We start from the raw sequence: 26,868 nt of genomic DNA on the forward strand, positions 1-26,868 counted from the left end.
AATGCTGTAGTCCAACCATAACTTTTTTTCTGAGAGTGTAGAATAACCAGCTATTGGTTGCAAGTATACTTTGGATTACATAATGTGCATGAGCAAAGCCGTTCAGGTTGAGTTCAGTTGAAAAACCCACTATTGGTTCATCTGTTGTATTGAAATAACAATATTAATATAGGAGTTGATTTTGAGCATCCAGTCCATTTTACTTGGCAGTATACATACTGTGTTTACAGTATCCTTTGGGTTTGGCTAGGGCACTAAACAGTGAGATATTGTTGTCTGTTCTATAAAAAGCCACCTGAAAGCAGCCCTCTTTACCGTAATGAGCTTAAGGTCTTACAAGTGTGATTTTTTCTTTGCTTTAATGTGCCATGTGCACACTGAGGAGTTCACTGAAAGCCTCTCTAATCCTTTCAGCTTCTCGTCCTCTACAAGTACACAGGGATGTTGTTCCATAGGACAAGCTGTAAGATGTTGATGTTATGCAAAAGGGAATTAACAGAAAACATGAAAATGGATATGCGGATATTTTGTTTAAACCTATCTATGATAAGCAAGAAAACAGGACACTTTTGAATGGATTTGTCCCTGTTTTGTGTTGTTTGTCTTCTTTTTTGTAAGGATAAAGAACCTGCCAGTATCAACAACTCTGTCACGGATTGGAGCCATCTGAAGATGACAGGTGCAGCTGATAGCTAAGGACCTTGGCTATTATTCTCTTTCCTTTGTGAAGGTTATTTCCCCTCTGTCTTTGTGGGAGTTTCACAGAGTTCTTGTTCACTGAGGAAATCAACTTAAATTGAGCTGCCGCAATGGGCTGTTCCCCGTCTAAAGGTAACAATTTTCCAGGTCAGGCCACCTTTAGGAGGGGAAGGACACTACTACCAGGGGTCCAAGAGAGTCAAGGGAAGTCCCAGTCTGATGATGGAGGGAGTGGAGGCTCCTCCGGAACAGGAGACACAGATGGAGAGACTTGGGAGAGGGGAAGTGGGGAGAGTAGACTGGCTGGTCAGAACTACTCTGTTCAGAAGGACGCACCTTCAACCCCACAGAAAAAAAGACCCTCCCTGACCGAGTTGGTTCCAGAGGGGGTCATCCTTGATGAAAAAGTGGGGACTCAAGAGACAGGGCCACATGTAAAAGAGGAACAAGGAGATAGGCAAGATATGGCTAACAAAAAGGGTGGACGAAAACCAAAGAAAAATGGCAAAGGAATCAAACCGACCAAAAAGAAAGATAAGGAGAAAAAATCTCCCCTTGTGGAGCAGAAAGTTGATTTTCCGGAACCTTTAGTGAAAGCCCACCAGGCTGTGTATGCCTATTTAAACCCAAGCATCAGCAAATATGATATTCTGCTGCGGCTCCTGGACCAGGCGACCCAAACCCAGGTGTCTGTGCAGCCAATGGTGACCTTCATGGCTATGCGCTACGAGGAAATCAACCGAGGGCTGGAGGAAATGGCAGACGAGGGTGAAAGGCTTCTGAAGGACAATGGGGAGCATCTCGCCTGGCCAAGCCCAATAAAAAACCTATCCAGTTTCACCCGCCTCAAGTCTGGATCCACCAATGCTGAGTCTTCACCAGACCTCTTGCAGCAGCTACTTCAGTATACCACTCAAAGGATGCAAAATGTGGGTCAGTCTGTGGGTGGCATTGGGGACTCTGCCTTAGAGGAGGCGGCTGAGTATTTCATCTCTGTCTCTGAGCTGCTGGAGGAGAAATTAAAAGTTAAGCGTAATGTAGAGACAAGACTGATGCGGTTGCTGACCCGCATTGAGGCTGCCTCACTCCGTACGACCGGACCAGAGGACTCTGCATTGTTCAGTGAGGACAGTGGAATTGGGGCCGAGAGCGAGTCACTAGCTGGGTATGAAAGAATTCACCGTGAAAGCTGTGAGTACACTGCGACCAACCAAACCACTCCTTACAGCCCTATTGGCAGCAATGCTACCCTAGTCCGGCAAGGGGCACCAAGGCGAAAGTTTACCAAGAAAGTTAGTCCAAGCAACTCCCTAAACTCCATAGACTCGGCCTGCACCAGAATGGGTAAAGAGCAGAAAGACACAGAGTCACTACTAGGATCTGCCTTTTTAAATGATGGTGAGGAGGATGACAATGATGATGAGGAGGGGGAAGAAGAGGGAGAAGGTGGCAGGAAGCAATCTTACTCCTCACCATCTGATCCTAACCAGCAACCTAGTCGCCTGGCACCCAGGCGCATAGAGAACCCTCAAAATGTGGAAATGACCCTGAAAATGAAAGATTCCATAAGTGGTCAGATTAGATTTGTTCCCTCACAATGTGACAGTGCCAAAACTAAACCAACAGACAGCCCCAAGACCAGCAGGCGCCAGTGGACAGAGGGGGAGGAGCGATCACCAAAAAGGCCCCAAACAGCAGCTCCTGTACAGAGGGCAATTAAAAAGACCCCTGTTCCCAAAGAGTGCCGTTCACAGTCTGTAGAATCCCTCCGCAGCAAAGGTGAAGATCCAACATTGCTTGAACTAGAGAGGACGCAGAGGGATCTGAGTCAGAGGCTAGAGAGGATGAGCAAAGGCAGGATGGAAGAGAATGCCAAGACAGGTCCCACTAAACAGAACCCAGGATATACTGCAAAGTCCATGGCATCCAAACGTTTACAATCCACCCTGCGGAAGAACAACAACACTTTTCCAATTCAGGACCAGGCAGTGCTTACTAAGTGTAGCTCCTGGGAACAGGGGGCAAGCAAGGACATGGAGCAGGAAAAAGAAAAGAAACACAAGAAAACCACCAAGGGGCTGTTGAAAGCCACCCCACCTCCTAGCCCTCCACTGTCACCTCGTCTGTCCCCAGGGCTGTACCGGGGAAGGAATTCTGTCAAAAGGCTGATTGACACTTTCAGCCAGGGGGTGGAAGAGCCCAACCAAGAGCCCTCCAAAATGTTAGGGCCTATCAAAGGTGTTCGAAGGTGTGGGGTCCCTGTTATGCCTGGAGTAGGTGACATCGAGGCCATACTGAGCAGTGGGGTCAGCAGTAGGACAGATGACTTAGACGTACAAAGTCTGCCACCACCTCCCCTTGAGGTCCTGATGGACAATTCCTTTGAAGGTGCACAAAGCCTCACAGTAAGCGACGTAGACGATGGGGTTGTTAGTAGGGGCCGATCCCCTATTCCCAAGATGGCTATTGCATCTCAGAAGCTGCGTGCTTCCATGCAGTCTGTGCCATTGCTACCCAGCAGAGGCAACCTGCTCCAGGGCTCGAGCAGCATGCCCCATGCCTGGACTGTATGGCAGAATACCTCTGCTAGTTCCAGGGTTAGCCACAATGAGCCTCAGCTGGAGGTAAACCCAGAGACAGAGGAGGCGGCCACTCTCTACAAGCAAGCCAGAAAAGTAATCCACTTGCGGCACTCCTCAGAGTCTTCGATGGAGAAAGGTCAGGATGTGCCCAGGTGGCCCTCCCCCAATCGAGCTGCATCGGGATGTAGACAAAGCGATGACAGCCCCTTTAAGACAGTGCCTCCCACTTCAACCGTCAGTATCCAACCACCTGCCACCCTGCCTGTATCTAGAACTCGAATACTGCTTTCCACACCTTCAACCCCAACCTGCTTGCATCGAAGATTCCCCAGTCCCCCCACCTTCAGAAAGCTGTCTATGCTTCCATCCTCAACCAGCCCTCCGGTCATTCGCAAACTTCCCACCCCACCACCACTTCAGAGAAGACTCCCAAGCCCACCTGCCTCAAGACAAGTAATGACCCCAAACTCCAGCTCTTCTGGCTCCACACATTCTTTCAAGGCACCCTCACCATCAGCGTCCCCTAGGTTACAAAGATGGAGACAAGAGAACAACAGCGAGGACTCTACCACAGGGGCTTCAGCTATCTCTCAGTTAATAAGTAACGCTCGCTCTGTTTTCTGCCCGGCCTCACCCTCACTGTTTGAGGCCCAGCCTTGTCCCGTACCCCGCCCCCCACAGACTTCACCGGTGGCCTCCACCGGTGGCCATGTTGTCCCACGTCCTTGGGGAGATCGTGGCAGGCTCCCTATGTCCGTGCGAGGGCCACAGCCTTTCATCCGACGCAGCCACTCAGACCAGAGGCCCAGTCTAAGCCTGCCACCCAGGGCAACCATCATCTCATTCGCAGAGACTTGTGGGAGTGAGCCAGTCATCAGCACACAAGGGTGAGTGTCAATGTTTCCCTCTAACTAAATCTCTCTCTTTCAAAATCCAATAATAAAGTAGTATGCTCCCACTAGTCGTATGCTCTAATATCTTTCAATTCATAAATCGATGTGTTCACATGCAAATTTATCGAAGGAAGGGTATGTCTATGATTTAGGATATTGCAATGAGTATTTGTTTTCCTCAAAGAAGGGAAAAGCCCCCTGTCACTCTCCTTGTAGTCAAAACTCTCTCTCGGCTGTAGCACAGTATGGGATCACTAATAGGGAAATAATATGAACCAAGAATTGGCTGTCTTCATGAGGCGATTATCATCCTGTTTTAGTAAAAACTGCAAATGAAAGAACAAGGCATGTGCATCATGTACCCCTCTATTTAAAAATAGTCAGCACATATGGTCCTTTCTGCTCCATTCAACTATTCTATTGACTTGATTAATTTCACAATAGCCATAAGACTATGTGCTCTATCCTCGACTAAAACTATTATTACAAATCACAAATATTAAAATGCATGACCTCTGAAATTAAGTTTACTAATTGTGGACCGTGTTAAACAGGTTTCTACTTTCGGGTTTTCATCAACACAACTTGTTATGGGTTACATAAAATGACAACTGCATTCATGCTTGAAATGTAGCATTCTTTTATCTTATCACTGAAGTTGAAAATACTATTGGAGAAATGATTTACTAATCTCAATGGTATTTCAAAGTGCACCCTTATCTCTTTTTATGAAATCAATTTGTACTTTTTTGGTGTTTAATGTCACCCAGATTCAGAGACGAATATTAGAGGGAAAATGTAATGGATTCACACTTGTCATGGTGTAAACATTTGAGTGCATATTTCATTTTGTTGAAGCCTGCTGGTTTCGTTGAGCTATTGATATAAAACCACTTGAGAGGAAATGATGCTTGATAAGATTATACATAACCATTATGGTTTGACTACCAGCATGAATGTCATTTGAAATCTATGACCAATATAGGTGATACAATTACAAGACACTTGAAAACTACTCCCAAGGTTTCAGGTCACATCAGTCTTCTCCTTTTGGTAACCAAATCATAAAATATGTATAAATAGTTGGAAAACAACCATCTACACTTCTCCAAAGTGCAGTGTTTTATGTTTTCAGGCTTGAAGAAGTTTGATTAGTTCATTTTACTAAAATAACTGACATACATTTGCAGGGGAGAGTGGGGTAAGTCATGCCAAGGGTTAGTTGAGCCACCAGGGCCGGCTTCAGGCATAAGCGACATAAGCGGTCGCATAGGGCCCCCGGGCAAAAAATATATATTTTTAGGAACTTAGTTGAGGTCTCAATTTGCTGTTGAGAGTTAGAATAGTAGAATACACAAGGTGCCATTTTTAAATGTGGTTGTGCATCAGCACTTTTTATCACAGAGAGTCACTAAATTAAAATGTCAGCAAGGCAGCTAACTAAACTTTTAGTAATTATGGCCGAATACCAACTGTGCATGCCCAGGGGTGGGCAGGTCCCTTGATTTTGTTAGTCATTGACACTCATATATAATTAACACGTCTTGGCAAAATGTGTAGAATTGTAGGAAATTGAAAAATGAGTAGCATCGCATGAAATGTGTTATAAAACTATAGTATACTATAGTTAGTACATATACTATAGTAATTAATATAGTGTTTCTGATGATAATAGTATACTGTAGTATTTACTGTAGTGTTTTTCAGACTGATGTAATTTACTATAGTGTTTTTGTTTTTAATATCTTTGACATAGAAGTGGAGGCTTTCTCCTTGAGGAAGCCCAATTGAGAAATACTAAAGAGCACATTTTCCATAACCTGTAGGTATGTAGGTAGGATTGGGTCTGACGGGATAATTCCAAGATCCTGCTCTTTCTACAACCTGTAGGAGACACAACACATGGTCTATACTGTAGGTTTCTCACTTATGGGTGGCACAAGAGGAACGGGCAGGGTATCTGGAAATTAAATACTGCAGTATTTACTATAGTAAAAAAATTGTTGTGTTTTAGAGGACATTACTGTAGTAATTTTAACAGTGATATTTTTATCGGATAATAGTGTAGTATTTACTATAATATTCAAGTATTACACATGATTATGTACATATTCTTTATCCCTTTACACGTGTGTGTATAAGGTAGTAGTTTTGGAATTGTTAGGTTAGATTACTCGTTGGTTATTACTGCATTGTCGGAACTAGAAGCACAAGCATTTCCCTACACTCGCATTAACATCTGCTAACCATGTGTATGTGACAAATAAAATTTGATTTGATTTGATGATCGAGGATATTACAGTGTGTAGTATAGTATTCTACAGTTTCCTGTATTTTACTACAGAATTGTATAGTAAGTACTGTAGTATTCTATAGTAAGCAGTTTTTTCATTTTGGCTGCAACATTTTCTCTACTCCCAATGGTAAAATGAGTAGGATAGCAGGAAATGTACTTCAAAATGTATCTCCGCCGTCAAGAGAGGGGGTACTAAAGTGAAGGTGGGGGAGCCCCCCAACCAAATCTGGCATAGGGCTGCCTAAAGGCTAGTGCCAGCCCTGGAGCCACCCCTTTGTCTCTAGGAAACCAATTTAATTATGTGACCAAATATTTAGGAAGAGGTCATCATTTCATGGAGTCTGAAGGAAGAAACCACATGGAAAAGTGGTAAACAAGTTAGGTCCCCAAAGTCATTATATGTTTCATGAAGCTTGTATCTAAACCAAAGTAGATTGTTTTATACACCAGTTGGTGTCTCTATAAGCTACACTATTTGGTCCTAAAGTTAGCATGAAAATGTATCATTGTACTGTAGCTGTGTTTGCTAATATACTGGAGTCAAAATGTTTGCTTTGGGGTGAATTGTACCATTTGGCCAGGGGCAAGTTGAACCAATGGCTCCTTCATATTCCATACAAATGGAGATAACATTTAGTCAGTTTAAAAAAAAAAAATCATTTTAATTTTACCCTTTTTTTCTCCCCAATTTCGTGGTATCCAATTGTTAGTAGTTATCTTGTCTCATCGCTACAACTCCTGTACGGGCTCGGGAGAGACGAAGGTTGAAAGTCATGCGTCCTCCGATACACAACCAACCAAGCCATACTGCTTCTTAACACAGCATGCATCCAATCCGGAAGCCAGCCGCACCAATGTGTCGGAGGAAACACTGTGCACCTGGCAACCTTGGTTAGAGCACACTGCGCCCTGCCCGTCACAGGAGTCGCTGGTGCGCGATGAGACAAGGATGTCCCTATCGGCCAAACCCTCCCTAACCCGGACGACGCTAGGCCAATTGTGCGTCGCCCCACAGCCCTCCCGGTCGCGGCCGGTTACGACAGAGCTTGGGCCCGAACCCAGAGTCTCTGGTGGCACTTAACCACTGTGCCACCAGGGAGGCCACATTTAGTCAGTTTTATGCAAAATATGCTTCGACTTTGTTTTGCAATTTGTCATGCATATGAACTCAAGTGCATTTTTATTGTTACAGAGCAGACATCATCATGCCTTGGAGACTAAAGTTGTGTTCATTTAATCTGATGATTTAACAAGCAGGGGTCTAGTCTCCCTGGAGGTTCTTGAAAGAGCAGTCATAGAACTGAGAAGGGAAGTCCATTCGAGCACCAGCAGGGGATGGAACAAATAGACAGAATGACACTGAAGAAGTACATTGACAAAAAATAAAACTGTGGCTCAACTTACACTGTCCCTACACTGAAAAACTTTCCCTGTAAATTTGCAGCGTTAAACTGCCAGGTGAGTTAGCAGGTAAATACTGTAATTTTGCTTCACAGCAGGAATGTTGTAAAATGTTCCACAGTAAGAAACAGTGCTGTATTATTAGTTAGTTAATAGTTATTGAGACCACTGTAATCATTACAGCAACACAGCTGTATTATATAATTACAGTAATTTGCTTGCAACTCTGCTGCCATGCTGAAAATGTACAGTAATTTACATTATTTACAGTATGTTACCGTAATCCTTTTATGGTACCAAAACTCGGACTGTAATGTTTTAACGGCAATTGTAATGAATAAATTAATGAAATTCATTGAGGGAAGGTGGGGTTTGTATTTTACAGTATTTACCTGTAACAGCATGGGATTGGTGCAAGCAGGTTGGCTGCTAGGTAATATATTTTCATATTACAGCATATCAAATATGTATACTGAGTGTACAAAACATTAGGAACACTTGGTAACTAAAACTAGCGGAGACAGCTTAAATTAGTATCTGTAAGCCTTGAGGCAATTGAGACATGGATTGTGTATGAGTGCCATTCAGAGGTTGAATGGGGAAGTCAAAAGAGTTAAGTGCCTTTGAACAGGGTATTTTACAGTAGTAGGTGCCAGGCGCATCAGTTTGAGTGTGTCAAGAACTGCCAAGCTGCTGGGTTTTTCACACTCATCAGTTTCCTGTGTGTATCAAGAATGGTCCACCACCCAAAGGACAGCGAGTTATCTTGACACAACTGTGTGAAACATTGGAGTCAACACGGGCCTGCATCCCTGCAGAACACTTTCGACAACTTTTTGTCCGTGCCCCTTCAAATTGAAGCTTTTCTGAGGGCAGAAAGAGCTGTAACTCAATATTAGGAAGGTGTCACTACTTTTACTTACAGATGCAACAAATGCAGAGTCTTACAAGGCTTGCCTAAAAATATGTAGATGAGACAGAAACAACAATACCATGCACCATGTGGTAAAAAGGTTTTTGCCGCTCCAAAAACATGGCAAGGTACTGTATTCTGTGGGGTGGAATTGCAGTACCATTTGAAATACATGAATGTACTGTTAAACCAACATTTAATTGGAATTTACGGTATCATTTACAAATTACACCTAAAATAACCATTGCCATTTACAACAATTTAGTACATTGCTATTAGTTGTATTGTATAATACCGTAAAAACAATATATATAAATGAACAGTGTATTTAACCAAAGAAGAGGATTCATTACAACACTAATTCAAAACCTATATTGTGTTGGGTGAAAGAGAGACAAAGAAATAAATTAAAATTGGGATTGGGTAGAATCCTGGATCTACAGTGCCTTGCAAAAGTATTCATCCCCCTTGGCGTTTTTGTTACATTACAACCTGTAATTTAAATGTATTTTTATTTGGATTTCATGTAGTGGACATAAACAGAATAGTACATTTTTTTTAAAACAACAGAAAAGTGGTGCATGCATATGTATTCACCCCCTTTGCTATGAAGCCCCTAAATAAGATCTGGTGCAACCAATTAGCTTCAGAAGACACATCATTAGTTAAATAAAGTCCATCAGTGTGCAATCTAACTGTCACATGTTCTGTCACATGATCTCAGTATATATACATCTGTTCTGAGAGGCCCCAGCATCTGCAACACCACTAAGCAAGGGGCACCACCAAGCAAGCGGCACCATGAAGACCAAGGAGCTCTCCAAAGAGGTCAGGGACAAAGTTATGGAGAAGTACAGATCAGGCTTGGGTTATATACAAATATCCAAAACTTTGAACATCCCACGGAGCACCATTAAATCCATTATTCAAAAATAGAAAGAATATGGGACCACAAAAAACCTGCCAAGAGAGGGTCGCCCACGAAAACTCACGGACCAGAAAAAGAAGGCATTAATCAGAGAGGCAACAAAGAGAACAAAAATAACCCTGAAGGAGCTGCAAAGCTCCACAGCAGTGTTTGGAGTATCTGTCCATAGGACCACTTTAAGCCATACACTCCATAGAGCTGGGCTTTACAGAAGAGTGGCCAGAAAAAGTAATTCCTTAAAAAGCAAAAGGCATGTGGGAGACTCCCCAAACATATGGAAGAAGGTACTCTGGTCAGATGAGACTAAAATGTAGCTTTTTGGCCATCAAGATAAATGCTATGTCTGGCACAAACCCAACACCTCTCATCACCCCGAGAACACTATCCCCACAGTGAAACATGGTGGTGGCAGCATCATGCTGTGAGGATGTTTTTCATCGGCAGGGACAGGGAAACTGGTCAGAATTTAAGGAATGATGGATGGTGCTAAATACAGGGAAATTCTTGAGGGAAACCTGTTTCAGTCTTCCAGAGATTTGAGACTGGGACAGAGGTCCACCTTCCAGCAGGACAATGATCCTAAGCATACTGCTAAAGCAGCACTTGAGTGGTTTATGGGGAAACATTTAAATGTCTTGGAATAGCCTAGTCAAAGCCCAGACCTCAATCCAATTGAGAATCTGTGGTATGACTTAAAGATTGCTGTACACCAGCGGAACCCATTCAACTTGAAGGAGCTGGAGCAGTTTTGCTTTGAAGAATGGGCGGAAATTCCAGTGTTTAGATGTGCCAAGCTTATAGAGACATATCCCAAGAGACTTGCAGCTGTAATTGCTTCACAAGGTGGCTCTACAAACTGTTGACTTTGGGGGGTGAATAGTTATGCATGCTCAAGTTTTGTTTTTTGTTTTTACATTTCTTGCTTGTTTCACAATAAAAAAACATTTAGCATCTTCAAAGTGGTAGGCATGTTGTGTAAATCAAATGATGCAAAGCCCCAAAAATATATATTTTAATTCCAGGTTGTAAGGAAACAAAATAGGAAAAATGCCAAAGGGGGTGAATACTTTCGCAAGCCACTGTATGAACAGGGGAAAATCTATTCGGGGTTAGGGGATTCAGAGGCGGTGAAACACAGAACGGAACAGTTTGAGCAGGAGAGCATCCAGAAGAGAGAAGTCAGCAGCTGCTGAAAATATTCTTCCACTTCACCGCCGTTTTAAGGAGATATTTACTAAGCTTCATGTGTCTCACCCGACAACATGAGGTTGTAGATTTGAATCTACAGTAGGCATACGCTTTTACTGTAAAAAAAGGCAGTATGGTAGTGAAACTTTTACAAGAGGCTGCCAATTACAGTTAACAGTAGTCTTCTGGTTTTTACCCATAATGCAGTGCAATCTACAGCATTAATTCCATAAACACATTTAATACAGTGCAGTCAAAAATGTGATTTCCTGTATTTTATGTATTTTTCCACACTATGAGGTTGAATACTGTGAAATTGTGAAAAATGTCAATTGTGCCACAGTGCAGATCATCAGCGGTACAGATTGAATCAAGCTCAAAGACACTCACACAAAGTTCTGTAGATTCTCTGTTTTACTAGAAAACCACTAGGGCAACATTAATGCTGCAAAACTGGTTTGTTTGGATGTTGCGGAACTATTCCCAGCCAAATGACATAAGGTGGGTGAGAGGGGAGCTTTGCATAAAAAATTGAAGTTCTTTAAGAAGATTACGGCACAATGATGAGACATACAAAACTGATGGTGAATTTTCAAAACCATTCAAGTACCCTGACCCTTCTGTTTTGAGTTACAATGATTAACTGTTTTAAAATCATTATGTTTTCACTCTGATCTTGCTACTGTGAAGTCATAACACTAGATTTTGTGTGCCCTCTATTTTCCTCATCCAGGTAGCCAACAGTAGTATGTAGCTAGCTAATCCTTAACACATTATTCCACTATGACTAACAGTAGCTTGTTCTGCCCGGTGCTAACTGGTTGCTGACCAACCTGTGATATTTCTCTAATCCTCAAACCACCTCTTCATTTCACTCCCATAGGCTGGAGGACGAGCCAAACAGAGACGACAGGTCATGGGACAGCAAATCGGACTATAGATGGAATTCCCGCTCTGCTTCGCACCCGGACCTATGCATTGTGGGTCAGAGCCTTACATTGTGAATGAGGGGGCTGGTTAGTGGAAGACCAAGTCGGATTACGAAATTAGCAGGAGGATTTAATAATTTTTTTTCACTGGGAGTGCTAATTCCAAGAAAGCTTCTTTACCAGATGGTACTACCCACTACCCACTACTCCCTTTAATTATTCTCAGAGACATTTTTCTATCATGTTATTGTATTCTGGATTCAGCGTGCTTGTGTGTGTGTGTGTACGTGTTTATTTTTCATTTTATAAACTCTCTTTCTGACTTATATTTTCCATTAAACATTTTCAACTCCATGTTTCCTATTTTGGTTTGTCAAAGTATTTCTCTTGTTTTTCTATCTTGATTTTTTCCAATAAAAATGTGCATACATGAACAACTTTGACATTTGGAATCAAATCGATACTATGGAATTCAATCAAAACGCATACTGTACTACTTGTTATTGCTTTTTGCACAACATTCAATTTACAGTCATATATCATATCTGAATATCCAGAACAATTATGTCAGATCTCGTACTTAGCTATCATTCTCATTTTAATGGGGATTGTTATGTTTAAGTCTTAAAGAGGTCTCAATAAATTTATTAAGGATTTCATGTTCTCTCCTGCTCTATCTTGGTACCATTTCATAATTTTGACACCCATCATTAATCTTTTTTTCTCAATAACATTCTCAGTCTTTTTCTCCTTGTTTAATCTCTCTGTGCTTTGTTCTTTGTAAGGACTTGCCTTTAGGGTTGTCATTGTCACTTGTGGTATGGGACTGCAGCAGTTACTGTAAAGTAGCACACTCTGTGTGGGTTTAAGTTTCAGTGCTGGCCTGTAGGTTGTCAGCAAGTGTTGCCTTCAGAGCCATATCTAGTTGACTCACTGCCCAGCATAGGTACTTAGTGTGACATGCCTGGTCCAATCCCTCAAGTCAGTAAGTCAACACAGGAAGGAGCAATGGATGGATAGTTCATTTATTTCCTAAGCTGCAATGATGGGACACACACAGTATGGATGAATGGTCAGTAGTTGATGAGATATCAATAGCACTCCCACATCAATTCTCCATAAATCTACTGTATAATATACTAACAAAAGAAACAATTGAAATGTCTATCAAAGTCATTGTGATCATATAGTGGATTTAACCATTTATAATAATTCCTAATATACTATAATACATTGTTTCCATGTGTAATCTCATATTTAGAACATCAGAATAAACATCCATTTTAGTATTCAAAAGATATCAAATTAACCAGAAATGACTCAATCTCACACTCTTGTGGCGAAGAAATATAATAGAGTGTAACCTAGAATGTACCACATATTTTCCTAAACTAACAAAACCAGGCTAATACACTGCTAGGTGGTGCTCATGGGTTTATAAAACATATACAGTGGGGCAAAAAAGTATTTAGTCAGCCCCAATTGTGCAAGTTATCCCACTTAAAAAGATGAGAGAGGCCTGTAATTTTCATAATAGGTACACTTCAACTATGACAGACAAAATTAGAAATAAAATCCAGAAAATCACATTGTAGGATTTTTAATTAATTAATTTGCAAATTATGGTGGAAAATAAGTAGTTGGTCACCTACAAACAAGCATGATTTCTGGCTCTCACAGACCTGTAACTTCTTCTTTAAGAGGCTCCTCTGTCCTCCACTTGTTACCTGTATTAATGGCACCTGTTTGAACTTGAAAAGACACCTGTCCACAACCTCAAACAGTCACACTCCAAACTCCACTATGGCCAAGACCAAAGAGCTGTCAAAGGACACCAGAAACAAAATTATAGACCTGCACCAGTCTGGGAAGACTGAATCTGCAATAGGTAAGCAGCTTGGTTCGAAGAAATCAACTGTGGGAGCAATTATTAGGAAATGGAAGACATCTGGAAGACAAATGGAAGGCAAGATCTCACCCCGTGGGGTCAAAATGATCACAAGAACGGTGAGCAAAAATCCCAAAACCACACGGGGGGACCTAGTGAATGACCTGCAGAGAGCTGGGACCAAAGTAACAAAGCCTACCATCAGTAACACACTACGCCGCCAGGAACTCAAATCCTGCAGTGCCAGACGTGTCCCCCTGCTTAAGCCAGTACATGTCCAGGCCCGTCTGAAGTTTGCTAGAGAGCATTTGGATGATCCAGAAGAAGATTGGGAGAATGTCATATGGTCAGATGAAACCAAAATATAACTTTTTGGTAAAAACTCAACTCGTCGTGTTTGGAGGACAAAGAATGCTGAGTTGCATCCAAAGAACACCATACCTACTGTGAAGCATGGGGGTGGAAACGTCATGCTTTGGGGCTGTTTTTCTGCAAAGGGACCAGGACGACTGATCCGTGTAAAGGAAAGAATGAATGGGGCCATGTATCGTGAGATTTTGAGTGAAAACCTCCTTCCATCAGCAAGGGCATTGAAGATGAAACGTGGCTGGGTCTTTCAGCATGACAATGATCCCAAAACACCCACGAAGGAGTGGCTTCTTAAGAAGCATTTCAAGGTCCTGGAGTGGCCTAGCCAGTCTCCAGATCTCAACCCCATAGAAAATCTTTGGAGGGAGTTGAAAGTCCGTGTTGCCCAGCAACAGCCCTGAAACATCACTGCTCTAGAGGAGATCTGCATGGAGGAATGGGCCAAAATACCAGCAACAGTGTGTGAAAACCTTGTGAAGACTTACAGAAAACGTTTGACCTCTGTCATAGCATGTCAGCTAACCATTTTTAGATTGGTAAATTAGTCTAGCAAGCTATCTAAAGTTGTAGCAATCTTGGCCGAACACCAACCGTGTAAGTAGGAAAGGTGCCCAGGGTCCATGACCTCAAGGGGGCCCCTATTGATTTTGTTAATCAGTCTCACTCAGATATCATTAACATGGCATAAGTGCATAATGTTCTATTTGGCCCATGGCAAAATGTGTAGAATTGCAGAAAGCTTGCTTTAAATAGGAATAGGAATAGGGTCTAGTTTTCTGCCTGACTGATGTGCCCAAAGTAAGCTGCCTGATACTCAGGCCCATAAGCCAGGATATGCATATAATTGGTAGCATTGGGTAGAAAACACTTAGATTTTTTATTTGTTTTTAAATAATGCCCGAGACTACAACAGAATTGATATGGCAGGTGAAAGCCAAAGAAAAACCAACCAGAATGTTTTTTTTAGGTCCCAGGCTTTTATAATGGAAACCTATTGTTCCTATGTAAATCTGTCTCCCAGATTGCAATTCCTATGGCTTCCACTAGATGTCAACAGTCTTTATTCAAGGTTTCAGGGTTGCTTTTTGAAAAACAAGCAAGAATTTTGAGTTTTGGTGAGAAGAGCACCAGAACAATATCAGTTTTCGTCGCGTGAGGGAGAGGGCGTCCGCTTACTAATTTTCCTTTCCTATTGAACATACTACTTTCCGTATGAAATATTATAGTTTATTTACATTTTGGAGTACCTGAGGATTAAATAGAAATGTCGGTTGACTTGTTTGGATGAAGTTTAGCGGTAGCTTTTTGGACTCCTTTGCATGTTGAACAGTGAATTATGGTGGTGGTAGCATCATGCTGTGGGGATTTTTTTCAGTTGCAGGGATTGAGAGACTAGTCAGGTTTGAGGGAAAGATGAATGGAGAAAAGTGTAGAGAGATCCTTGATGAAAACCTGCTATTGTGCTCAGGACCTCAGACTGGGTTGAAGGTTCACCTTCCAACAGGACAACGGCACTAAGCATACAGCCAAGATAACACAAGAGAGACTTCGGAATCAGTTTCTGAATGTCCTTGAGTGGCCCAGACAGAGCCCTGGACTTGAACACGATCTAAGATCTGTTGAGAGACAAAATAGGGGAAGCAAGAAGGCTGTAATGTAACAAAATCTGGAAAAAGTCAAGGGGTCTGAATACTTTCCGAATGCACTGTAAATACCGTAGTTAAAGAAAACAGTTGTGTATATACCATAGTAATGAATTTAGTGTTTTTGTGGATTGTAGTATACTGTAGTATTTACTGTAGTGGTTTTATGGACCACGGTATACTGTAGAATTTACTGTAGTGTTTTTTTCAGACATTGTTGAAGTATTTACTCTAATGATATTGAAAAAAAAGATCTTTGTCATAGAAGTGGAGGCTTTCTCTTTGAGGAAACCTACTGGAGAAACACTAAAATAGCAACTTTTCCACAATCGGTAGGTAGGTAGGTGGGTCTGAGGGTCTGCTCTTTTCTGTAACCTGTAGGGAAAACAATATATGGTCTATACTTGGCAAGTTTCTCACAAATTGGGATATGGGGGAGGTGAATGGGAAGGGCATATGCTAAGTAAATACTGTAGTATTTACTATAGTTAAAAAAGTTTACTTTTTTGCAGACTGTAGTGTTGTTGACGACAATACTGTAGTATTTCCTATAGTATTCTACAGTACTGTATACTACAGAATTCTATAGTAAGTACTACACATTATCAAGGGATACTAGTGTATAGTAATTACTGTAGTATTCTATAACAAACTGTAGTATTTTTTCATGTGGGCTGCAACATTTTTGCTACTCCTACTGTGTAGAATTGCAGGAAATCAACGTTTCTTTCTTTCCACCATCAAGACGGGGTCACTAAAATGTTTTGCCCACAAGGTGCTATGGCACAACCAGATCTCACATAGGGCTCCCAAAAGGCTAGGGCCGGCCCTGCCTACGACAATCAAAAGTACTCTTTACTGACGTCAACATATCAGCACTGAGTGCTCTAATATGGCATTCTAACTAATGTCTTTTTCAGGACTCACTATATCTGGTGTCATGAATGTCCTGTGAGGATCCAGATGGGTCGGATCAGCTTGACTTCAGCCAGACCCCCTCTCACCCACAGAGTGAGAACTTTCAGCCATCTTCCTTTCAGCTCTCTCTCCAAATTCACACAGGTATGTGGCTTTGTTCACAGATATTTTTCCGCCGGAACTAACACATTCTAAAGCTTATAATGGAACAATTATTTATTGGTTATTTTACCAGGTAAGTTGACTGAGAACACATTCTCACTTGCAGCAACGACCTGAGGAATAGTGACAGGGGAGAGGAGGGGGATGAATGAGCCAATTGTAAACTGGGGATTATTAGGTGACCGTGATGGTTTGAGGGCCAGATTGGGAATTTAGCCAGGACACCGGGGTTAACACCCTTACTCTTACGATAAGTGCTATGGGATCTTTAATGACCTCAGAGAGTCAGGACACCCGTTTAATGTCCCATCCGAAAGACGGCACCCTACACAGGGCAGTGTCCCCAAACAGGGCAGTGTCCCCTGGGGCATTGGGAAATATATACAGTGGGGAGAACAAGTATTTGATACACTGCCGATTTTGCAGGTTTTCCTGGAGGTCTGTAATTTTTATCACAGTTACACTTCAACTGTGAGAGACGAAATCTAAAACAAAAATCCAGAAAATCACATTGTATGATTTTTAAGTAATTAATTTGCATTTTATTGCATGACATAAGTATTTGATACATTAGAAAAGCCGAACTTAATATTTGGTACAGAAACCTTTGTTTGCAATTACATACATCATACGTTTCCTGTAGTTCTTGACCAGGTTTGCATAAACTGCAGCAGGGATTTTGGCCCACTCCTCCATACAGACCTTCTCCAGATCCTTCAGGTTTCGGGGCTGTCGCTGGGCAATACGGACTTTCAGCTCCCTCCAAATATTTTCTATTGGGTTCAGGTCTGGAGATTGGCTAGGCCACTCCAGGACCTTGAGATGCTTCGTACGGAGCCACTCCTTAGTTGCCCTGGCTGTGTGTTTCGGGTAATTGTCATGCTGGAAGACCCAGCCACGACCCATCTTCAATGCTCTTACTGAGGGAAGGAGGTTGTTGGCCAAGATCTCGCGATACATGGCCCCATCCATCCTCCCCTCAATACGGTGCAGTCGTCCTGACCCCTTTGCAGAAAAGCATCCCCAAAGATTGATGTTTCCACCTCCATGCTTCACGGTTGGGATGGTGTTCTTGGGGTTGTACTCATCCTTCTTCTTCCTCCAAACAAGGCGAGTGGAGTTTAGACCAAAAAGCACAATTTTTTGTCTCATCAGACCACATGACCTTCTCCCATTCCTCCTCTGGATCATCCAGATGGTCATTGGCAAACTTCAGACGGGCCTGGACATGTGCTTGCTTGAGCAGGGGGACATTGCGTGCGCTGCAGGATTTTAATCTACGACAGCGTAGTGTGTTACTAATGGTTTTCTTTTAGACTGTGGCCCCAGCTCTCTTCAGGTCATTGACCAGGTCCTGCCGTGTAGGTCTGGCCTGATCCCTCACCTTCCTCATGATCATTGATGCCCCACGAGGTGAGATGTTGCATGGATACCCAGACCGAGGGTGATTGACCGTCATCTTGAACTTCTTCCATTTTCTAATAATTGCACCAACAGTTGTTGCCTTCTCACCAAGCTGCTTGCTTATTGTCCTGTAGGCCATCCCAGTCTTGTGCAGGTCTATAATTGTATCCCTGATGTCCTTACACAGCTCTCTGGTCTTGGCCATTGTGGAGAGATTGGAGTCTGTTTGATTGTGTGTGGACATGTGTCTTTTATACAGGTAACGAGTTCAAACAGGTGCAGTTAATACAGGTAATGAGTGGAGAACAGGAGGGCTTCTTAAAGAAAAACTAACAGGTCTGTGAGAGCCGGAATACTTACTGGTTGGTATGTGATCAAATACTTATGTCATGCAATAAAATGCAAATTAATTACTTAAAAATCATACAATGTGATTTTCTGGATTTTTTTTTTTCCGTCTCTCACAGTTGAAGTGTAACTATGATAAAAATTACAGACCTCTACATGCTTTGTAAGTAGGAAAACCTGAAAATCGGCAGTGTATCGCATACTTGTTCACCCCACTGTATATATAGATAGATATTTTTTTAGACCAGAGGAAAGAGTGCCTCCTACTGGCCCTCCAACACCACTTCCAGCAGCATCTGGTCTCCCATCCAGGAACAATATTTTTAAATGGTCAGAGGCAATCTGAAGAATAATAAGGTCATTTTGGTTGTTATTTTGTGATGTCATTAAAAAGGTTATAAAGTAAATTCTGTAACTTGAAAAGTATACACACTACATGTCTCCATCCTCTATGTTGTGTATGAAATATGAAAAATTATGAATGTGAATTTGTTAAGATGGGAATGTGATCTTAGAAACCATAAGAGGAAATTGTTTCTATAACTTTGTACAAGTGAGTAGTCACCTCCCCTTGAGTGAGCTCAGAGAGCGTGTCAGCCTCTAAATGTACCAAAGTATTATGTCTCTGTCTCCCTCTCTCTATCTCTTTTGTAACAAGCCACAATATTGTGTCAGTAAAGAACCACTCTCGTGGTGCCCCAATTCCTAATGAATTAATTGTTACATGATTCATTTAAATCGGATAACAATTAAACATAGTTAGTTGATTAAATAAATAACTGACACTGGTCTCTCCTCTTGGTCACTCTCAGAGTCTTTGTTGGGTCTCATTTTTGCTATCATCCCCCAGGGGAAGCTGATAAGACTGGGGGTTTGGGCTCAGGGTGGGAGCCAAAGGGGTTGGAGGTTGACGAGCTCTCAGTCTGGCCAGCCTGTCAATCGGGATAGACAGTGTTGAGTGGCGCCTGCGCTGTCATCCGTTGTCCACTGGGGGGAGGCCTTGATCCACACTTACCTCACTTTGAGCCGGAAGCACAAGAACAAAGAAAATGATTTCACTTGTGTTAGTTTGGTGACATAATCGATTAAATATGAAGATAATTAAAAGATATATATATATATATATATATATATTATTCTCCCTTTAATCAACCCAAACATTACCACTTTAGCATGGCAATGTCTCTACATGGACAGAGGAAACCATTTTAACATGGTGAATGGATAAAGATATTTTTGTATGAAAATAAATACAAGTTCATAGACACTGGTCACCTTGTCTATCATTTCCTTTGTGAATTGCTGTTTCTATCTCCTGGTGTTGTTCTGGAGCCTCTAGGACTGATATTCTCCTTTTTCACTCAGCTGCAGTTGTGGCTGTCCTAAGGCGGTCTACTCCAATAGGGGGAAGAGGCTGTGAGAGAAAAGAGGATCTCCAAGGAATGTGTCGTGAAAGGTGTAACCTATGAACCTTCGTCCCCTGAGGGACAGGGAAGGGAACATCATCCAAACTAATATAACAGAGTTAGAAATGTATCCCTGGTATATCCCTGTCTCCTTCAACTAGCACTGCTAGACATCTATGAAGCTGCAACCCGCATTACACTACCAGTTACAGCAATACTAACACAAAATCTTTCCCAACAACCACAGATGCATGTGTCTGACACCATAAATTAAGGCCCCTCGAGAGAAATAATGCTATTCTACTTAAATTAAATGTCAGCGTAGCAGTTGGTAGCCTTCTAAGGCGACCACAATGCAAAAATTGCATCAACCATTGATTGCATGTCATGTCATTGACTGCACAATCGTGGATCTGATTGCTATATCATTTGTGTTTAGCTGATATGTTAAACACCTATCCAGGCACCTATCTGGCATGTGTCTGTAATGTAGTCAACCTGGAACACGGCCATTGACTGTGATTGTTTGCAGACAGGGCCCTATTCCATTCTCACCAGCACAATCTCCTGTCTGTGTCCCCTACTGCAATCATTCACAGTCAATGTTTGCGTTCCGGGCTGCCAATAGCCATTTTCTGTGTTTCAAGATATTTGACAATTTCCACGGAGTGAATCTAATTAGTAATCTGACTTTATACTGACCACAAAATGCTACTTTCTATCATTTGAAAAGGCAATCAATTAATATGTTGGAGTTGAAGTGACATGTATAGTTGTGTTACTGCCCGCACATTGTTGTATAACAATACCACAGACTGTCAGGCGTAGAATAAAGTCAACATTTTGGCAATTCCAGACCAGGTGTCTCATAGGGCTGTCAATTGTGTGTGTACTGGTAGCGAAGTCAGGTGCAGGAGAGCAGATAGTTGTGGAGAGGCGCACACTTTACTGAGGCAGAAAAAACCAACAGATGGACGCAATTGCGTTAAAACCTCCAGCCCATAGGTAAAAGTGCAAAACATGTAGAACAGTCACAAATCATTTATGTTTAACAATAAACATCTACGTGAACACCACGGTATAAGCAAACCAGTCTGGCTTGTCAACAATTAACACGTAACACAAACAATTTCACACAAAGACATGAGGGGGAACAGAGGAATAAATATATGCAGTGTGATTGGGGAATGAAAACCAGGTGTGCAGGGAACAAGACAAAACAAATGAATCAATGAAAAATGGAGCGGCGATGGCTAGAAAGCCGGTGACGTCGCCCGCCGAACGCCGCCCGAACAAGGAGAAGAGCCGACTTCGGCGGAAGTCATGACAAGGGCACAGTTCCACAATATAAGACAATGTGTTTGATTATGATTCCAATTGATTCCCATTCAAAATTCTATTTTCCCTAACACTAACTCCTAATTCTAACCCTAATTCTAACCCTAACCGTAAACCTAATACCAAAGCCTAAAATAGCATTTTTCAGTGATAGATTCAGACCAGGGAGACCTGGGCCCCTACCTACAAAGGTCTCCGAATAGTGGTGGGGGAAAAAAGCTTCCTGAAGCATTGAGGGTTTCCAGACAATAATGTTGAAAACATACTTAACAAAAAGTATGTGGAGACCCGCTCGTTGAACACTTCATTCCAAAATCATTGGCATTAATATGGTGTTGGTCCTCCCTTTGCTGCTATGAAAGCCTCCACTCTTCTGGGAAGGCTTTTCACAAGATTTTGGAACATTGCTGCAGGACTTGATTCCATTCAGCCACAAGAGCATTAGTGAGTTCTGGCACTGATGTCTTGACAAGCTTGTTCTGTATGGATCTCGCTTTGTGCACGGAGGCATTGTCATGCTGAAACAGGGAGGGCCTTCCCCAAACTGTTGCCACAAAGTTGGAAGCACAGAATCGTCTAGAATGTCATTGTATGCTGTAGCGTTACGATTTCCCTTCACCATCAGGATGCGATACTACAATACCAACACATATGAGCGGCCCTTATTTTGTCGGCAAACCCTATTCTCACATACTTTTATTTCTTTACTTTATGAAAAGCCATCTGACCATAACTTATTTGGTAGTTGTGTAACTGTTTTGAGTGCAGGGGACTTCCCCACAATTTTCCAAAGCAATTATCCACATTCAGGCTCCCTTTTTCATTTATTTTGTGTGTGGCGTGTTTTGGAAACTGCCAGAAAGCCTTTGGTTTAGGTCCTACAGGTGTTTTTTAAAATAATTGTGTGATGTTGGTTTTTTATTTTAATCACATGGACCTTTTTATCCCCTTTTACTGGGGTTTCGTCCAACACCGTCTTCTTCATGAATTCTGCCATACTGGTACTAGCATCTGCCTGCAAAACAAATTAACATTACAATGCAATGTTCCAGTGCATTAACTCCATACAGAAACCAGCATTACCCCCTGGACCAAAACTAACCCTGACAACCTGTACCTCCCTACTCCCTCTGAAGGGAGGCCTTCCCGAGGTGTGCCTTGTCTGAAAGAGTGAATTGGAACAGAAAGAGGTGGAACTGGCACAGACGGTAATTCATGTATGTTTTTGTCATTGATATTAACAATCTGGGGTATTACATAACTTCACAAGTGTATATAACAGAAAAACTTGACTTGAGCTGTAACGGTTTTCTTCCGTTGAAGGAGAGGAGGACCAAAAAAATGCAGTGTGGTTCGTGTTCAACATGTTTAATAAGGACAATAAATGTGAACACTACAAAATACAAAACAACAAATGTGAAAAAAACAAAACAGTCCTATCTGGTGCATAGACACAAAGACAGAAGACAACCACCCACAAAACCCAACACAAAACAGGCTACCTAAATATGGTTCCCAATCAGAGACAATGACTAACACCTGCTTCTGATTGAGAACCATATCAGGCCAAACATAGAAATAGACAAACTAGACATACAACATAGAATGCTCACTCAGCTCACGTCCTGACCAACACTAAAACAAAGAAAACACAAAAGAACTATGGTCAGAACGTGACAGTACCTCCCCAAGGTGCGGACTCCGGCCGCAAAACCTGAACCTATAGGGGAGGGTCTGGGTGGGCATCTGTCCGCTGTGGCGGCTCTGGCGCAGGACGTGGACCCCACTCCACCATAGTCTTTGTCCGCTTTAGTCTCCTCCTAGGAACGGCGACCCTCGCCGCCGACCTAGGATTGGCAACCCTACTAAAGGGCCCCACTGGACTAAACAAACTCCTCCGGACTGAGGGGCAGCTCAGGACTGGGGGGGCAGCTCAGGACTGAGGGGCAGCTCAGGTCCGAGGGGTAGCTCAGGACCGAGAGGTAGCTCAGGACCGAAAGGTAGCTCTGGCGGAACCTTGCAGACTGGCGGCTCTGGCGGCTCCTTGCAGACAGGCGGCTCTGGCGGCTCCTTGCAGACAGGCGGCTCTGGCGGCTCCTTGCAGACAGGCGGCTCTGGCGGCTCCTTGCAGACTGGCGGCTCTGGCGGCTCCTTGCAGACTGGCGGCTCTGGCGGCTCCTTGCAGACTGGCGGCTCTGGCGGCTCAGGACAGACTGGAGACTCTGGCAGCTCTGGACAGGCGGGAGACTCTAGCAGCTCTGGACAGACGGGAGACTCTAGCAGCTCTGGACAGACGGGAGACTCTAGCAGCTCTGGACAGACGGGAGACTCTAGCAGCTCTGGACAGACGGGAGACTCTAGGCAGGTCTCTTACCTGGCTTCGCCACACTCCCTGTGTGCCTCACCCCAATACATTTTTGGGGCTGCCACTTGGGCTTCCTTGCCAAAATAACTATGGTCAGAACGTGACATGAGCTCTATGTTGTCATTGATGTGGATACTAACCCATACACCCTTTTATCTTTCCATTAATATATTTTTGTTTTGTTATAACACTATAATTGTACAAGGACATAACAACATGAGTTAAAACTTACCTCATAGGAACATTTTATCTCATCCTGAGGCACTCTCTGAAGGTGTAGGTTTTTCTTTGACCCCTTACCACAGAGACTGGATTACAGAACAGCATGTCTTCAACTTGGCCCCTAAGATCCTCTTAAACTTTTACAGATGCACCATTGAGAGCATCCTGTCGGGCTGTATCCCGGGCTTGTACGGCAACTGCACCACCCAAAACCGGAGATCCTGAGTGGCACAGCGGTCTACGGCAATGCATCGCAGTGCTAGAAGCATCACTAGAGACCTGGGTTCATTCCCGGGCTGTATCACAACCTGCCATGATTAGGAGTCCCATAGGGCGGCACACAATTAGCCCAGTGTCATCCGGGTTAGGGGAGGGTTTGGCTGGGGTAAGCCGTCATTGTAAATAAGAATTTGTTCTTAACTGACTTGCCTAGTTAAATATAGGTTGAATATAAATTAAAAACACAGGGCTCTCCAGAGGGTTGTGTGGTCTGCCTTGAGCATCATTGGGGGCACACTGCCTACCCTCCAGGACACCTACAGCATCCAATGCCACAGGAAGGCCAAAAAGATCATTAAGGACATCAGCCACCCGAGCCACAGTCTGCTCACCCCACTATCATCCAAAATCAAAATCAAATCAAATGTATTTATATAGCCCTTCATACATCAGCTGATATCTCAAAGTGCTGTACAGAAACCCAGCCTAAAACCCCAAACAGCAAGCAATGCAGGTGTAGAAGCACGGTGGCTAGGAAAAACTCCCTAGAAAGGCCAAAACCTAGGAAGAAACCTAGAGAGGAACCAGGCTATGTGGCCAGTCCTCTTCTGGCTGTGCCGGGTGGAGATTATAACAGAACATGGCCAAGATGTTCAAATGTTCATAAATGACCAGCATGGTCGAATAATAATAAGGCAGAACAGTTGAAACTGGAGCAGCAGCACGGCCAGGTGGAGTCATGACAGCAAGGAGTCATCATGTCAGGTAATCCTGAGGCATGGTCCTAGGGCTGGTCTCCGCCACGGCACAACCCAAGGGTTGCAGCATAAATACTGGAGGCTGAGACAGGAGGGGTCAGGAGACACTGTGGCCCCATCCGAGGACACCCCCGGACAGGGCCAAACAGGAAGGATATAACCCCACCCACTTTGCCAAAGCACAGCCCCCACACCACTAGAGGGATATCTTCAACCACCAACTTACCATCCTGAGACAAGGCTGAGTATAGCCCACAAAGATCTCCGCCACGGCACAACCCAAGGGGGGGGCGCCAACCCAGACAGGATGATCACATCAGTGAATCAACCCACTCAGGTGACGCACCCCCTCCAGGGACGGTATGAGAGAGCCCCAGTAAGCCAGTGACTCAGCCCCTGTAATAGGGTTAGAGGCAGAGAATCCCAGTGGAAGAGGGGAACCGGCCAGGCAGAGACAGCAAGGGCGGTTCGTTGCTCCAGAGCCTTTCCATTCACCTTCCCACTCCTGGGCCAGACTACACTCAATCATATGACCCACTGAAGAGATGAGTCTTCAGTAAGGACTTAAAGGTTGAGATCGAGTTTGCGTCTCTGACATGGGTAAACAGACCGTTCCATAAAAATGGAGCTCTATAGGAGAAAGCCCTGCCTCCAGCTGTTTGCTTAGAAATTCTAGGGACAATTAGGAGGCCTGCGTCTTGTGACTGTAGCGTACGTGTAGGTATGTACGACAGGACCAAATCAGAGAGATAGGTAGGAGCAAGCCCATGTAATGCTTTGTTGGTTAGCAGTAAAACCTTGAAATCAGCCCTTGCTTTGACAGGAAGCCAGTGTAGGGAGGCTAGCACTGGAGTAATATGATCAAATTTTTTGGTTCTAGTCAGGATTCTAGCAGCCGTATTTAGCACTAACAGAAGTTTATTTAGTGCTTTATCCGGGTAGCCGGAAAGTAGAGCATTGCAGTAGTCTAACCTAGAAGTGACAAAAGCATGGATTAATTTTTCTGCATCATTTTTGGACAGAAAGTTTCTGATTTTTGCAATGTTACATACATGGAAAAAAGCGGTCCTTGAAATGGTCTTGATATGTTCTTCAAAAGAGAGATCAGGGTCCAGAGTAACGCCGAGGTCCTTCACAGTTTTATTTGAGACGACTGTACAACCATTAAGATTAATTGTCAGATTCAACAGAAGATCTCTTTGTTTCTTGGGACCTAGAACAAGCATCTCTGTTTTGTCCGAGTTTAAAAGTAGAAAGTTTGCAGCCATCAACTTCCTTATGTCCGAAACACATGCTTCTAGCGAGGGCATTTTTGGGGCTTCACCATGTTTCATTGAAATGTACAGCTGTGTGTCATCCGCATAGCAGTGAAAGTTAACATTATGTTTTCGAATGACATCCCCAAGAGGTAAAATATATAGTGAAAACAATAGTGGTCCTAAAACGGAAACTTGAGGAACCCCGAAATTTACAGTTGATTTGTCAGAGGACAATCTGATATCTTTCCGACAGATAAGATCTAAACCAGGCCAGAACTTGTCCGTGTAGACCAATTTGGGTTTCCAATCTCTCCAAAAGAATGTGGTGATCGATGTTATCAAAAGCAGCACTAAGGTCTAAGAGCACGAGGACAGATGCAGAGCCTCGGTCTGATGCCATTAAAAGGTAATTTACCACCTTCACAAGTGCAGTCTCAGTGCTATGATTGGGTCTAAAACCAGACTGAAGCATTTCGTATACATTGTTTGTCTTCAGGAAGGCAGTGAGTTGCTGCGCAACAGCCTTTTCTAAAATTTTTGAGAGGAATGGAAGATTCGATATAGGTCGATAGTTTTTTATATTTTCTGGGTCAAGGTTTGGCTTTTTCAAGAGAGGCTTTATTACTGCCACTTTTAGTGAGTTTGGTACACATCCGGTGGATAGAGATCCGTTTATTATGTTCAACATAGGAGGGCCAAGCACAGGAAGCAGCTCTTTCAGTAGTTTAGTTGGAATAGGG

At 43.0% G+C, this 26,868-nt stretch overlaps 1 protein-coding gene across 1 annotated transcript; it reads left to right on the forward strand.

The window, feature by feature from the left end:
• Nucleotides 1–434: 434 nt before the first annotated feature.
• On the forward strand, nucleotides 435–12,183 carry pcare (photoreceptor cilium actin regulator). The gene is made up of 2 exons (XM_024430679.2): nucleotides 435–4,168; nucleotides 11,784–12,183. Exons 1-2 carry the CDS (start codon nucleotides 810–812, stop codon nucleotides 11,902–11,904), a joined length of 3,480 nt encoding a protein of 1,159 aa, XP_024286447.1. The 5' UTR covers nucleotides 435–809; the 3' UTR covers nucleotides 11,905–12,183.
• Nucleotides 12,184–26,868: the final 14,685 nt, after the last annotated feature.

This window comes from Oncorhynchus tshawytscha, linkage group LG08 (assembly GCF_018296145.1).
Source record: "Oncorhynchus tshawytscha isolate Ot180627B linkage group LG08, Otsh_v2.0, whole genome shotgun sequence".
NCBI lineage: Eukaryota > Metazoa > Chordata > Actinopteri > Salmoniformes > Salmonidae > Oncorhynchus > Oncorhynchus tshawytscha.